The sequence below is a fragment of the Scomber scombrus genome, chromosome 10, assembly GCF_963691925.1.
Source record: "Scomber scombrus chromosome 10, fScoSco1.1, whole genome shotgun sequence".
Taxonomy (NCBI): domain Eukaryota; kingdom Metazoa; phylum Chordata; class Actinopteri; order Scombriformes; family Scombridae; genus Scomber; species Scomber scombrus.
Window position 1 is genome coordinate 28,200,044 of NC_084979.1, and position 16,130 is coordinate 28,216,173.

At 38.8% G+C, this 16,130-nt stretch overlaps 2 protein-coding genes across 3 annotated transcripts; one reads left to right on the plus strand and one right to left on the minus strand.

The window, feature by feature from the left end:
• Positions 1–1,091: 1,091 nt before the first annotated feature.
• On the plus strand, positions 1,092–7,520 carry cd40 (CD40 molecule, TNF receptor superfamily member 5). 2 transcript variants are annotated; one of them, XM_062427365.1, is made up of 9 exons: positions 1,092–1,200; positions 1,758–1,839; positions 3,326–3,448; positions 3,544–3,696; positions 3,801–3,888; positions 5,128–5,186; positions 5,682–5,777; positions 6,071–6,093; positions 6,968–7,520. In XM_062427365.1, exons 1-9 carry the CDS (start codon positions 1,129–1,131, stop codon positions 7,265–7,267), a joined length of 996 nt encoding a protein of 331 aa, XP_062283349.1. In that variant the 5' UTR covers positions 1,092–1,128; the 3' UTR covers positions 7,268–7,520. The 2 variants fall into 2 exon arrangements, with proteins under 2 accessions (XP_062283349.1, XP_062283350.1); XM_062427366.1 differs by having other exon boundaries at positions 6,071–6,087.
• Positions 7,521–10,200: 2,680 nt separating this feature from the next.
• On the minus strand, positions 10,201–11,508 carry irx7 (iroquois homeobox 7). The gene is made up of 2 exons (XM_062427170.1): positions 11,284–11,508; positions 10,201–10,938 (listed from the first exon to the last, which is right to left on the minus strand). The coding sequence occupies exons 1-2, from the start codon at positions 11,506–11,508 to the stop codon at positions 10,201–10,203; spliced, it is 963 nt and encodes a 320-aa protein (XP_062283154.1).
• Between the last annotated feature and the right edge of the window lie 4,622 nt (positions 11,509–16,130).

A 16,130-nucleotide genomic window follows, 5' to 3' on the forward strand; every position in this document is an offset into this window, starting at 1 on the left:
AATATGTGCAAAAATGTGATTTTTTGCTTTCCGAGTGAATTCTGTTTGTGGTCAGAGTAAAGCTTTTTTGAGAAAAACTGGAATAGATCAATATTCAGGTGCAATACAAAGTAATAGGTGCACTTCCAAGGTATAATAAGAGGGTTAAAGAAAATCATGAATGTTAGCCTATTTAGCTTTGAGAGGCATTTTTTTCAAAGATGGCAGTTGCGGTTGAAGATGAGCCATCAGGCCTGGGGCAAGTTGAGCTTACAGACTTGGTTAAGTGATAGTGTTTAACTGTTTCTCAGGAAAAAAGTTTTGAAGGTTCCAGTCTGATCTTCCCCTGCAACTTGAAACAGTGCGATACTGAATCCATGGGCTACCTTAGTTTAGTGTAATACCTTAGTGTACCTTAGTGGCTTAAAGTGAATACCTTAGTTTAAATGATGTTCAACTGTTTATAAGGAAAAAAGTTATAAAGTTACTGGTGTGATCTTGTTTAAACTGAAATGTATCTGGCTATTTTAATCCTACATTATTAAAAGGAAATAAAAGGTTTTCTTCTTTGAATATGTGTTTTGGCTCATCTTACCCACACCTATGCTCAATTTACCCCGCACAAGGGGCAAGTTGTGCCACAAGACCAACTTTTTTTGGAGTGAGTATATGTCTTAAACCATATGAGTTATCTGGAAGTTCTAGCTTACAGAAGATGTAGAAGACTTTTTGAATTTTAGTTTGATTTTAAGATTGCATAATAAAACCTTTTTACACACATTACAATGATGAAAAATGTTTAAAAAAAAAAAAAAAAACTTGAAAAAAATGGCTAATTTTACCCCACTCTCCCTATTGTAATTTTGCTTAAAATTAAACTTCCCTCCACTGATGGTTAATTGAACTTTAAAGCAGCTGCCCACTAAAATCCATATCCTAGTGTAAATTGTGTACATTTTGAACCACTTCTGGACATTTCAGGATCCAAAATATGACGACAATGTTAAGTTTACAGTTAGAGGAATCGGTCAATTGACGAAAATACTCGAGCGGAAATCCCCCCCTTTCCTGCTCCTCCTACTCAGTATAGTTAAGACACAGTGTCTGCACAATCATAAAGTCGAGCTCGCCTCGCAGTCGAGAACAACAATGCCGCGTTTCTCAGCACAATTATTCAAGATGCATCTGCTGCTATTGATGATGATCCTGCCTGTTTTTATGGTGAGTAGCTAATTCATTTATTTCATCTGGCTATATAAGGATATATCTTCTTTTGTGATTACCGAAAGTGGCTCACTGACGTTACTTTTTTATATCTACTTGTGTAATTGTATAGTTAAGCCATATATATATATAAAGCATGTGTTATCTATATTTTCTCTCTGTTGTATTATTAAGTCAGTATTTCAGGTCGAAATGTGTCCGTAAAATTGCAAGAATAGACTCACACGCCTTTTTAAAAAATATACTTTCACTTTCGTTTTCTTCGCAGCAGCAAGCTTGAGATGAAAACGTATGACTATTGTCTGAATCTTGATAAGCAAAACTGAAATATTAATAGGCTAGATTAATTGTTAAAGAAAGAAAGACATGCACCTGGCTGTTATTGAGTTTCACAGTGTGAATGTTTGGGACTTTCCGGCACACCCCTCAATGTTTGGTCTGAGGAAGTGAAGCTGCCAACACCACACAGAAACCACAGAAAGCACAGTATCGTCAGTCAACACACATGATCGATCAACTGCCTTATAAAGCTTGTCTCACTGCTTGTTTTGTAGGTGGTGACTGCAGGTATGCCCCCTTGTGACCCACTAACGCAATATGAGATGGGTGGCGAGTGCTGCATGAAGTGTGCTCCAGGTAAGACAGAAAAAAACGTCCTCCTCTGCTTTTGTTGTTCAATGAAAAAAAGGATCTAGGAGCAGGTATTTTTATTATCACCCTAGTTATAGCTGAAATGGCACGATTTGTTAAAGGGATGAGTCTCTTTCCTATGACATAGAACATGTAAGAAAGGCGTTCCTAAAAAGATTAACACATGGTGCTCCTTAAACTAGAAGTACCTGTTTTAATTGCTCCCACAGCAACACAAATGTAATACAAGTCAAATGTAAGTAGAAGATAACGATGGTAAAAGGCAGCACATTTATAGATTAAAGTCTTCCTCAAATAACATGAATAGTGGCACTAAAAACATTAACAACAAGTGAAAAGTACTTTTGCTTTCACTTGGCATCCCTCTTTTCCTTTATCCAATTCTCTTTCACTTTCTTTTTCCCCAATCCTAAAAATCCTGCACACTGTCGATCATATGCACTCACTTAAATAACAACCTTTCTGTCCTCAGACACAAGTCATAAACTGGGCAGGATTTTTTTTGGTCCTTTGTTAGTCACAGATCATGATCCGACACACCTCCAGATCATGAACTGTGCCCACAAGTCTTTCTGGAGTACATCTGTTTCCTACTTTGCCCATCCTAACATCCACAGCACTTTAAAAAGAATAGTTTTCTGTAGCTGTTAGAATAATAGTTAAAAATACACTTTGTGAGATTTAACCCTCCTCTTGTCCTAGAGTCAAGGAAGGAAGGGAGGAAGAAGGAAGGGAGGGAGGAAGGAAAGGAAGAAGAAGGAAGGACAGGAGGGAGGAAGGAAGGAAGGAAGGAAAGGAGGGAGGAAGGAAGGACGGAGGAAATAAGGAAGGAAGGTAGGAGGGAGGGAGGGAGGAAAGAAGGAAGGAAGGGTGGAGGGAGGGAGGGAGGGAGAAAGGAAAAGAGGAAGGGGGAAGGAAGGAAAGAAGGACAGAGGAAAGAAGGAAGGGAGGAAGGTAGGGGGGAGGAAAGAAAGAGAAGGAGGGAGGGAGGAAGGACAGACGGAAAGAAGGAAGGGAGGAAGGAAAGGAAGGAAGGAAGAAGGGAAGGAAAGAAGGAAGGAGGGCGGAAGGAAGGGAGGAAAGAAGGAACAGTCAAAACAGACAGGGTCAATTTGACCTGGGAGGACGACATGAGATTTAATGAGAATATAAGGCTACAGCCAGGAAACAGTTGGCTTAACTTAAGATAAAGACTATATTGTCCAAAATCTGCCTCCCAGCACTGCAAATTAAAACGTCTTAATCAAACAAGATGTAGCTTTCCTTCAAATAGAGCAGGCTAGCTATTAAGATAGATGTGTGTTAATACCAAGTTAAGCTAACTGTCTCCTGGCCCGTGATATCGATGCCTTTCTCTCAATAAAAGAGTAAATAAGCACATTTTCCAAAATACCAAAGTATTCCTCTAAGTCACACGTGCCTATAATACTACATACACTGTTTATATGTGGTGCAAAACTATGTTTTTCAGGGACCTACATGACGTCTCAAGGCACTTGTTCGGAGCCACAGTGTGTAAACTGTGGGGAGAATGAATATCAGGAGACGTACACTATTGAACCAAAGTGTAAACGTCAGCCATACTGCGACCCAAGTAAGACCTGGTGACGGATAAACCAAACTGATTTGTATCGATGCACTTTTGTTAGATGTAGCACAGCGTTTAACTTGTGTCCTTTCTTCTCTCAGATAAAAACTTTAAGGTTCTTGATTTTAAAGAGAAGAGCAAGACTGAAAGATACGATTGCCAGTGTGCTGAGGGATTCCACTGCTCTAGGGAAGGTTGTTTATTCTGTCTGCGGCACAAAACATGCAAACCAGGAGAGCGGATTCAATACAAAGGTACTACATATCTTCCTGATGCAATACTTAATTTTTTAGTATAAAGAGCGATTGATTTTTGCAATGTGCTGAATCTTTTTTTGGCTGTCACACTTTGCTTTCAGGTAATCAGACACATGACATAGTGTGTCAGAAATGTCCCGAAGGCACATTCATTGAATCATCGGACGGTGTCTGTAAGAAATGGAAAGAGTAAGTAAAGGAACCTCAATACATTTATATATGAACTGAGATAATGGCACTCTAAAAGCACACAAGCAATCTCAATAGTATGTCTGCAGATTTCTCTCAGACTGTATAGAGATGACAACATGATGATAATGATGATAATAATGATTATTTTCCTCTGGTTTGGTTTTGTCTTGTGATTGGCTCCATCAAACCGTCCCAACTTTGTTAAGGTTTAATACTAGTTTCCGAGTGGGTCTTCATGTATGTTTATATGCTTTGATGAAAAGTATCTGCTGGACATTATTGTCCATTGATAACAGAAGTTAGTACCTGCCCTACACACCTGGAGATGGTGCTTCAAATTAATGGTTTACAAAGCAAGAAGTAAAATGGGAGACTGGGGCCATAGTATTGATTTGATTGTGTGTTTTTGGAGTGCTGCTATGTCTGTTCATAAGTTGTTATGTTGCAGAGTGCCGTCTGAATGCAAAGGTGTTTTTAGCTTTTACATGAAGGTGGAGTAAGAAACCTTTGTACAATCTTTCCTTAAGGGCCTTCATGATTCTGCACTTGGTTGTACAAATTAAAAATGGTAGAAGCAGTTGTTTGAAGGATGAAAAAAGAGATTAAGAGAGAAGTTTAGACCTTCCTCACCTCCATACACTTAGCTGGGCTTGTCAGATTTACAGTCTTTGAAAGTTGCAGAAATTGTCTGATATGTAATAACAGCAATGTAACTTTTATAATATTGTGATGATCCAACAAGCAGTTTGGTTGAAGGAGACTGACACCTTGCTTTGAAAGGCAATACGTTTACATGCTCAAACTGGGGATAAATAAAATGAAAACATGGGTACAGGCCTGAATGCTTGACCCATACAGCGAGGGGCAGTGTGGCTCTGCTATGCTGTGGGGGACATTTTGCTCAACAAATGCTTGATGAAATTGGCGCAAGATCTCCACCTATGGGTGAATTCAGAGGCTCACCACCATTAAGGAATAGGAGCATGGAAGCTGTGGTGTAAGCCGAAAACCTTCCTAACTTATGTCAGTTTTATTTAATTTGTTCGATCTGAAATGATGTGTTTTGACTAATAAACTTGATTTGGTAGAGAGTAATACATTCTCATTCATCATTTAACACCAATGTTGAGGGAGTGCTGCCTACTGTGTTGACACTTCAGGACTAATCCCCCCCCCCTCCTGAATCTGCTTATCTTGACTTATCTTATCACTTAACACTGTGAATTTATTTTGCAGATGTGAGAGTGGATACCATATTGTAACAAACGGGACAGTGTCATCTGACAACATCTGTGGTGAGTGCTGTGTAGGAAGACTGGTTGTCAAAGTTTTTTTTCACTTTTAGATCTCATGCCACCTACAGGTTTGTGGTTTGATGCAAAGTCTTACTCATAACGAAACTATCTTGGTGAGACAGAACATTGTCTCACCAAGTTGGTCTGTGGTTTAAGTGGTATTCACAGTTTTCACCTACACACTCCTTACAGTTTCTCTCTACAGACTCCACTGCATTTTAATGGCTAAACAATCTGTTTTTTGTAGAAGTAAAAAAGTAAGAAGGGCATCCCCGAGAACTCCTCATCTGTGTTTCCTTCCTGTGCTGAAATGCAAATGTGTTTTTTTTTATCAGTGATTTGCATTAAACTAATTTCCTTTTGTAGATGACAGCTAATCAGGGTTCTGCAGGCCTAAATGATCTAATTATCCTTTATTACTGGACATGATAAATGTACATTGTGAATATGTAATACACAATACTGAATGGGTCTGTATGTGTTCTTGTCTTGCAGCTGAAAACTCTCGGGGCCATCTACTTGTGATTTGTGTTGTCGTTGCTTTGGTTTTGGTGATTGCATCTGCAGTTTTGGTTGTTTGGCTATGCAGAGGTACGCTGTGCTGTAAATTCTCTCTCTTATAAAAAAAAATGATGTATGAGTTAAAGGATTAGTTCACATTTTTTTTAAAGTCTATCTTAATATAACGCTCACATGCCTTTTCACAGTCAGTATGAACATGAAGAATGATTACCAAGATAACATGTAGTTATTGTTTTAATACAGGCTTGAAAGAATGTGAAACTTTCCTTTTGAAAGTTTCAGGACTACACTTAATCTGCTAATTTATGCTTTCCTTAATGTACTAATTTGTGCTCTCTGTGTTTCTTTTTTGTTTGGTAAAGGAGCTGCAAAAGAAAAGGTAAAGGTAAATTTGTTTATTCTTTCATGCATAATATATACTAAAGTAATCAATTAATACCCTGTAAACTCTGCAAATTATTATTGCATTTAATGTTTAAAGTCTCACTGAAAAGAATATAATTTACTGGGATTCCTGGATAATAAGTTGTTCCCACTACAATATCGCTTCCAACATGAAGTTACTTTTTCTTTACGGATCTTTCTCACAGGCACACTTACAGACAGCAAGACGTTTAGGGAAATATGCAAATTTGATTCAACTGTCATGTCTGTATTCTAGATATAAAATTACAGCCAGGGAACAGTTAGCTTAGCTTAGCATAAGGACAGGAAACATCTAGCATAGCTCTGAGTGAAGATATCAAAATTCACCTAGCAGTATCTCACTGATTAACACATCTTATCTATTTAATACGGACAAAAAAACAACATATAAAAACAAGTTGTTGTTTTTTTTTTTACTTTATTGCAATTAATGCACATTGTGTTTTTTATCTTTAGCCTTGGACAGATAGGTTAGCTGTTTCCGGGTTACTTCCTGTCTTTAGCTTTAATGTCAATCTTCTCCGCTAAATCTAGGCAAGAAAGCCAATAAGTGTATTTCCTAAAATATTCCATTGATTCATTTAAATGGCCTACATGAAGGTCTACATACTATTTAGTATTTAGGTTTCTCAGATCTAGTTGTATTTACGTTTGTAATCCTTTGACCTGGGGAAAAATGGGAATCAGGTTTTGTATTGATAATGTTTCCCCACGTAGAGCGATCACTAAGAGAAACTAAAACTGCCTTGAATTCATAAAAATGTCCTGAAATGTGTACATTTTTCTCGTTTCCAAACTGAAACTGTAATATCCTTTTCTTTTTTCCCCCCAAGGACTGCGTGGAGGCGTGTGCAAGAGTCGAAAGGCCGCCACCCAAAGAAGAACCACTAATAATGTTCCCAACTGCCGATCCTACCAGCGACGTGCCCGAGACTACAATTCTGTTCTCACCAGAAGATATCGGAAGCGTGCCGGAGGAGAACGAGCTCCAGCCGAGCCAAACTGAAAACGGCTACACTGAGAACGGAAACGTAGTGAGGCAGGAGAACGGGAAATCGCATATCTTCCCTCGTCAGGAATCGCAAACACAGACACTGTCACACGAGTCCTCATCGTTTTGTAGTGACTTGTGATGCTACCTGTCGGATATTGTTACTACATGTTGCACCTGTACCTAAAAATGTAGATATTTCCCCTTAAAATTTCAAACAATGTGATGTAATGTAGTGTATAACAGTATAGTGTAATGTAATACTTTGGGCATTAGCTTAGTAGCTTTTTGTTTATTTTTCAGTGTGTGTTTCCATTGTGTGTGTATCCATGGTACTTTTGTTAATATTTGCACTATTTAAAAAGAAAAAAGTGTTAATCTGTAATATTTGTGTATTATCTTGTATATTTTAAAGTGCATTAAAAGTGTATGCCACTTGATTTTTAAACCACATCAGAGTTTTATTGTCCATCTATAAAATAAGTCATGCTGTAGTTACTCTTCATATCCTCAGAGGGGTGCTAGAGGCTCACTATAGACTGCTTAAAATTCAGATTATTGATGAGTGTCCCTCCATTACCTCATGTCTGGATGATATCATTAAAGACTGAAAACAGGAAATATAAGAAAGTAGCTTTAGGGCACCGCGATAAAACTGAAATTTTATTAAGGATTCTGAACATTTTAGTTTAACGACATGATATTCTACTGTATTCATCTGTTTGCTCTGATAAAAGGGCTCAGATAGGAGCTAATCTGCCTTGTGTGTGTTCCTGTTTGAGGGGATTTGCATGGAGAGGTGAGGCGGGAAGACAAGAGGGCTGCTGCACCCGGGGGTTTTCTCATTATCCCTGGATTAATGGAAGTACGGCCCTTTGAATTTACATGTAAACCTGGCCGATTGATGGTGAGGAATCTCTCTGCCAGCCTCTTCACAGACCTGTAGCCTGCTGTCGTTGCTGCTGCTGATGATGTATAATCTGAAAAACAATTCATACCTGCAGGGGCGGACTTTACCATCAGGCTAAGGTAGGCAACTACTTGGGACCCCAAACTAAAAGGGGCCTCAAACAGCTATAGATTTATTATTATGTTTAGACGTGAAACATATTAAATGGTGTTACTATTCTGACTCATTAAAAGCCAAAACGACCTCTTAATTCATGTTGATAGAGATAGAAACTCCTCATGATGATAATGCACAATCCAACACAACATCGAACCCTGTAACAGTACGACCACAGTTACTAAAATGTTCCTGTTGCATTGACTAATTTTTTAGATGATGGAAACACCAACCCTGTGTCCCCCCCCCCCCAAACCTTCATGAATAACAGTCAAAGAGGAATGATAGTTATATAAGAAAGAACTGCATCCAATGAAGAGAAAGTGTCAACTAGCAGGATATAAGAAAAGAAAACCGCTTTCAGGACAGAAGAAGACAGGAAGACACTTTTTCCAAAAAACATGCTGCTTCATGGAAGAAGTATTCAGATCCTTAAAGTCACAATACTGCGATATAAAAAGTCCTGCATTTTAAAGATTTACTTGCATTAAATGAAGTTTTACTATGTTACTTGTATTATTATTATTGCAGGCCAATTGCCTTATAAGCAACATTTTAATGTTAATTTTAACATAATTTTAGTTCATGTTGCTACAGCTGGGTAGTTAAATATAGTTTCATCTTTAAAATGTTGCTTTTAAAATCTTAATCTTTAAATGTAGTTGAGTAAGAATATAAAGTGATAAGCAGTATATGATTCAAGTAGCCTAAATTACAAATAGCCTGCCTCACTAGAGTAATAACATTTTGTTTTTGGGGTTTTTTTTTGTTTAAACCTGTTGAATATCAACATCCTTAATCCCACATGGTGAAAAGTAATCAAGTACTTTTACTCAAGTTTCATACTAACAATTAAAAGGTGCATGTACTTTAATATTTCCATTTTATGCAGCTGTTTGCTTCTACTCTATTTCTACTCGGAGGGATTCAATTCCTTCTGTTTCAGAGGGAAACACTTATCTTATCTTACTTATAATTCTACATTTATCTGAAGGCTTGTTACTATTTACTTTACAGATTAAGATTTAACACACAAACTATTCGATCATCAGAGAAAATATGATGCATTATGACAGATTAAACCATCCAGCAGTATATAAAGCAGCTAAACTAAGCTCCACCTTGACCAAACCTTATATAAATATAAACCCATTGTGCTAATAATACGTCATTTGCATTTTGACCTAAGTACATTTTTTGAATGCAGGGCCTCTAACAAAGTATTGTTAATGTGGTATTAATAGTTTAAAGGTTGAAGTACTTTGTCTACCACTGCCACACTAACATCCTCTATTAGAGAAAGGGTGAAAATAAAGCACAAAGGAGGCCTGTGGTTGAGTTTGCTCGGGGGCCTCCAAATAATTAAATCCGCCCCTGCACACCTGTGGAGAGAAAATGGACAAAAGAAACACTTGATATCTACCTTCATTTAAGAAACTGATTTTTTTTTCCTTTCTATTTTTAAATCTGAGGTCTAGAAAGTTAAAAATCAAGTGGAGATTACCCAGCAACACGTTGCCTGAATACCCAGCAACACGTTGCCTGAAATCCTGTTTGCAAAGGTTTAATAGATGTGGTATGAATATTTTTGGATAAAGTGTAAAATTCTGTGTTGGACACTATTTATGTAATAAATTATCTAACATTACTGCCACATGCTTAGTAGAAAAAACTCAATATATGGCTTCATTTGCGTAAATTGAACACAATGCATTGCGTTAAAATTCTGCATCAGACCAGAAAACACGTCAAAAAAATTTCGCTAGATGCTGCATTTTATTTAAGCAAAAATATTTCTTCATGATTAGACAAAGGAGACTTAATTTACAGGTTGTTGGTGGAAAAATACATCTACATTTATTTACAATAACACAACACGTTTAGTCTTTGGTCTCAGAACATGTTTTCATTTCATCGCAAACTTCAGGAGAAAAAAATCCCTGAGGTTTGATATTTTAAAGTGCAAAAAGATGCGGAAAATGTCTTTTTATTTGTGTGTAAATACCCGCTCAGAGGATTTCATGAGTGGTATAACATGAGGGAATAAACAGTCCGTTTCTTGAAGCCCAGTCGGCCCACAGTTTCCCGGCCGGATGGTAAATATTGTCCAGAGGTTTCTTCACAATCTCTGAGGTCGCTGTTTCTGCCAGGGACCAGATTTTAGGTTTTTGACTGGTGTCTTTACTCTCCAAAGCCGATGGCGTGTGATCAGAGTCACTCTTTTCAACTTTCTTGACAAGTGCAATCTCTCCGTCTTCGTGCTCATCCACAGGTGCCGAGCTGTCCAGCGCGCTCTCGACGTGCTCATCGCTGTCTGCTCGGTCAGCTTGAGGCTCTTCCTCATCTTCCCGCTCATCCAAATGACATTTCTGCAGAGAGCTCTCGTCTTCGTCACTCTCTCCCTCATGCTCCTCGTCCTCCTCGTCTGATTTCCCCTTACACGCCCAGCTGACCCTGTTCTCCTTCTTCAGGCGTCGCCTCGCGTTGGCGAACCAGGTGGAAACCTGCGTGAGGCTCATTTTAGTGATGATGGCGAGCATGATTTTCTCTCCCTTGGTCGGATACGGGTTCTTCAGGTGCTCGTTCAGCCAGGCCTTGAGCGCCCCTGTGCTCTCTCGTGTGGCCACTTTGGCGACCCGACTGGGATCCTCGGGTGCTCCGGGGCGGTACGGCGAATAGAAAGCCCCCCCGCGAGCCAGGAGTGCGTGATGGTAAGGAGAGGCGGCCTTCAAGTCGAAACTGTTGCTCTGAAAAAGGAGAGAAGAAACGTAAGAGCGAGCTAAGGGGTATCGGTTGCGCACAATTACGCACAGAGTTCACGACCCTTGAACCAGAGCGCACAATTCAAGGAGGGATTTATTTAAAGATAGAAATGTAATGACGAGCAAATACTACTAGACAAAAAGTTAGCCAACCGCTTTAGACATTTTAAAACTAACAAAGCTTAAATTTGTGAGAATAAAATCCTGTTTTTTTCCTTTCTTTTAATTATTCGTGGTTGTCCAGCTACTTAAGATCAGACTATACACACATATCAAGAATTTAACACTTTTCTTGCAATATTTCAATCACTTTTTAAAAGACCAACTCACCATGTGTGCGATGTGCCTGTGGTGTGGATAAGGGATAAAGTTATATCCCTGTAGTCCTGTGTATGCGATGGGAACCCCAGCTGCCATTGCTGCCAGATGCTGCTGCTGTTGTTGCTGCTGCTGCACACCCGGTGAGCATCCCAGCACCGGGATCTGATATCCAGACGGCATGCTGATGTTCCTCTCCAAGAAGAAGTTGGCAAATCCAGATTGTGATGCGGGCATCTTTCCTGCGTCCCAGCTAGTCGAGTTTGAGTGTCAATCCCACCTCCTGGATCTATTTATATACACCCAGCTGCCAGCGTGTGTGTGCCGGGGGGGAGGGAGGGAGGGAGGGAGAGGGAGGTCCCACTGGTATTGACTGACAGCTACGTTCAAAAGACCTACAGCTTTCACTGGCAACAAATCCCATCAAAGAAGCCCTCCGCTGTTCCTTTTAACGTTTTGGTGGAGAGGCTAAATATGTGCTACTTATCGCAACACAGTGACTTCTGGAGAGAACCTCAATTCAAATGCAGCCTTTTCTTTGGAGAGGAGGAATAAAGGCTCATAAACTTAACCATCATCTCCATGTAACAAATATCTCTTTTATTGAGAGTCTTTAGGTTTGCATCATCATTCATTTTGTTACTTTTAATAAGAGCGTGTTTTTTCTCCACACAAGTTGCTCATTAGTAGCAAGCCAAACGTTTAATATTTTAAAATTATACTAACCAGCAAACTTTAGGGTGACAAAATATCCTCCTTTTGCATGTTTTCAATGTTTGATTTGATTAAGTTTGCACGACAAATGCGCTTACACAAGTTTAATGTAATTTTTGATGACGAATTTTAACACTTCTCATGTCTGGCACTAATCGGCAGAGATGTTAGAAAAACGACCTGAATTCAGTTAACAACATCCTGCCAGTCATGTACTGTCGCTTCTGACACTTCATCACCTACAGATCTCTACTTCTGTGGATTGAATTAACAATTTCAATCGCATTAAATTACGCTAATATACAAAGAAACTACTTTTTACGCACGCGTAAAAGAAGACAGAGTTGTGCCATTCACCAAATGAAACTTCTCTGCAGTTCTCTCAGTGAACAATTAAGAAAATGAATATAACAGTTGTCATTATGCCCCACAGCAATACTTTTTTTTTATTTGTTAATTTATTGATTGAACCATAACAAACTGCCCTTTTACACGTCGGATGGTATTGTTGTGAATCAAGCGCAACGTTTCAATGGTCCTAATTAAACGAGGTTAAGCGAAACAGGTGTTGACTAATGTATATGATAATTGTGAGATAACAGATGCAAATGTGTGTGTGTGTGTGTGTGTGTGTGTGTGTGTGTGTGTGTGTGTGTGTGTGTGTGTGTGTGTGTGTGTGTGTGTGTGTGTGTGTGTGTGTGTGGATGGATGGATGGATGGATGGGGGGTTGTTAAAGATAAGAGGAGAAGATTACACTTCTTACCCCATTGCCCCCTCCATCCCATGCCCTTCAAAAGAGCCACAGTTAAGCTCAGTGTTTGTGTTCAAAGGAGCTCTGCACCTCTCTTATCTTGCATAATTTTGATTATTATATTAACAGCATTAAGAGGTGCTTTAATTAAGTGGTGGTAACAGGAAAAAGTCCCAGTGGAAGTAATACTTAAGTTGAAACATGCAGGACGATACCAAAGAAACTTTTTATTATCTTTTATTTATATTCCATTATTACTTTTTTTTCTTTGGTTAAATCAGAATTAAAATCCAAAATATAGAGTCCATGCATCTTCTGGATTAACTTCAAAGTCAATAGTTATGTTCTTTGATTTGCTTTTGATGAAACTCACTTAAAACGTCATTTTCAAAGCAGAGACAGAGAGACAGACACAGAGTGGCATGTTTTAACTTCTATAATGTCTCTTAAATAAATCTAAATGAGCCTCAGCGTTAATAACAACAACAACAGCAACTTGTAAATGTGAGTTTCGGGGACTCTAAATGCTAAATTCTGTTTAATTTCTGTCCTCTAGTTCTCACAGTAATCTGAGATGTGTGCAAATTACACTCAAATCACACCCAATCATAACAGGATTATACTCACACATACTCCAATTACTTAAACTTCTTGATAGGTTTCTTTATGAGAAGCAGAAGCATGAATCTGACATCATTTAGCTGCAGCTTTGATCGTTTTTTAAATGATTTGAAACTTTATTATTTGGAGCTTGTGAATATCATCTGGTATAAGTTAAGATAATGTATTTCTGGTTTATTAGATACACTTAATACAACTGATCTGCAATAAACCTTCAATAAAGGTTGAAATGTTTAGAGACAGAAAAAAGAGAAGAAAGAGATTTATGAATGAAGAAGAAACCCTCTCCTCGATGTTGATCTTATGTTTAAAACCAATCTCTGCAGATTAAATATAAACTGATTATTGACCAGTATGATAAAATTAATTCTGTGTGTATTTCTTTCCTCATACTTGCAGATGTGTTTTTTCCTCCATCAACAAAACCACAAACATCTGAGCTGATCCCACTGAAACTGAGCTGAAGCCCAGACAACATCTCACAGGAGGATTTGATCTCTTTGATGTGAATATTCTTCTAATTATCATCAATTATAGTAAAGTATCACACTCAAGAACCTGTCACACATTCTGTCTTCTCGTCTGTAACGGCTCATTAGTTATGTCATTTCTTCTTGTGGGTCCACCACACACACACACACACAAACAAACACACACACACACACACACACACACACACACACACACACACACACACACACACACACACACACACACTGAACAGTCAAATACAAATAGAAGAGAAACTAAATGATCGCTCCTTCCAAACACAAAATTATAAATCACAGTTTTTCAAGAATTTCTTCATACAAAAAAACTCCACCATCATTTATTTCCATCTTTTATTTATCTATATTAAATTAGACATTTTCTCAGAACACCTAATTCAATCCATCCTGCATTTTCACACATTTAAATCCAAGAAAAAAAAGGGTAAAAGAAAACACTTCTTGTTTCCTGCATGCGAGTATATTTCTCCAAGGTTTCCTGTCAGATTTGCATTTTATTTCTTACACCAGTTGTCACTAATTTACACACACAATTCAATCAATGTTCCTGCAGTATTTGGAGATTTTTACAAAGCCTTGAATATATTTTTACTTGTTTCTTGAACACTGGCAACACGTTTTCTTGTATTGAACTTTTTTTGTATCTCCTTTTTGTTGCATATTAAGTTTGAAAATCTTGTTAAAATAACCTTTTCATAAGGTTTCTTCATTCTGAGTAATCTGGGAGCAAATGCTGCTCATCTTCTTTCTACTTGAAGAGGCGTTTCTAATATTCCGCTCACCCCATTCATATCACTGAGGGTGGACGAGTGTATAATCAGAGCCCCAAAATATAAAGAGAAAGATGCAAGGGGGGGGGTCACAGGGGGAAAAAAAGTGGTATAAGTGGAGGGAACGGGGAATTTATTTGGGTGGGGACCACAGAGCCTAAAGCAAATTTGTACAACAGCAACAATGGGCCGACTAGAGTGCAAAGAAAAGGAGGCTTATGGCATCAGTAGTCTACATCTCACAACATAAACAGCTCAGGGCAGCAGCCTTTGTCCCTCTTGTAGAACCTCTTTTCATTCTCTTCCTCTTTTCTGCGCCTCGACCGACACAATGCAGGTGTCGGTCCTGCTCTGACAGGTCGGGTTTGGGCTGTTTGCTGTTAGGATGTCAGTCGTTTACAGGATAGAAAAAGCGACCAAATGGAAGAAGATTGTCCTCAGTCCCCGAGGAGATACAACACAAGATAGCAAAAAGAGGATAGAAATATCTTAGATAACACCTGGCCTATTCTTCTGTGTTGAAACACAATATCCTCCTTTATCTACTAAATCTGCTGCATATTCCACATTTTAACGCACTAAACAAACTGTTAAGTCACATCCTGGTTCTGGATAAAATGCAGCGTGACAGTGCAAGAGGCTAATAAGCAGCTCAGGACAATATGTTTAGGTGTGACCTCAATTACAGGCCGTCCCCTACCTGCGAGCCAACAAAGGGACTAAACATGCAATTAGAATAGCTCATAGGTAGGTGTGAACAAGACAACAAAAGCCTAAAGAGAGCCCACAGAGCCTTCAACACCTATTCCTTGTTAGTTTATTTTTACTGCACTGGATACTGAAAGGGGAGAAAGTTGACCCATAGAAACTGAGCTGGAGGAGGGGGAAGGAATTATATTTATTTTAAGGATATTGTGTGAGGTTATCTGTAGGGAAAGATCTTTTTTTTTTTTTAAATAAGCTAAATTAAAAGATGTAAATGGTGTCTTTTTAAACTCAATTCAAAGCTACACCACAGGTCAAAATCCCAACAAAGAAAATTCAAAGCAGAAATTTAAGGAGAAGAATTTACATAGTGACAGCAAATCTATAATGCTCTCCAACCAGAACTCCAATTTTCCTCCCTAATGGGATTTTCCTGGCAGCAACACAAATGGAGAGATGTAAGCAAAGTGTGAATGTTATCAAGCTCTCCCACCTCTTTACTATCTAACCCCCTCTTCCCAGACCCCCTTCCACTCTTTGTCCTTTGTCATTACTCTTATCAGGACCACTCTATCATTCTCTCATAATAGTAGCGGCACTGAAACTGCTTGCAAATGTAAGTATGTCTTTGTTTAGGGCCGGGCAGGGGCCCGCCTCCCAGCTCCCTCCTGGGTGCAGCCTGATTGACGGCCCTCCGCTGAGTGAGTGACAGGCGGCGTTGGTTGGGTTGTGATGGCCGGTGTGACAGCTGGTGTGGCTGACGGTATCTCTCCCCCTGTGTTGTGGGC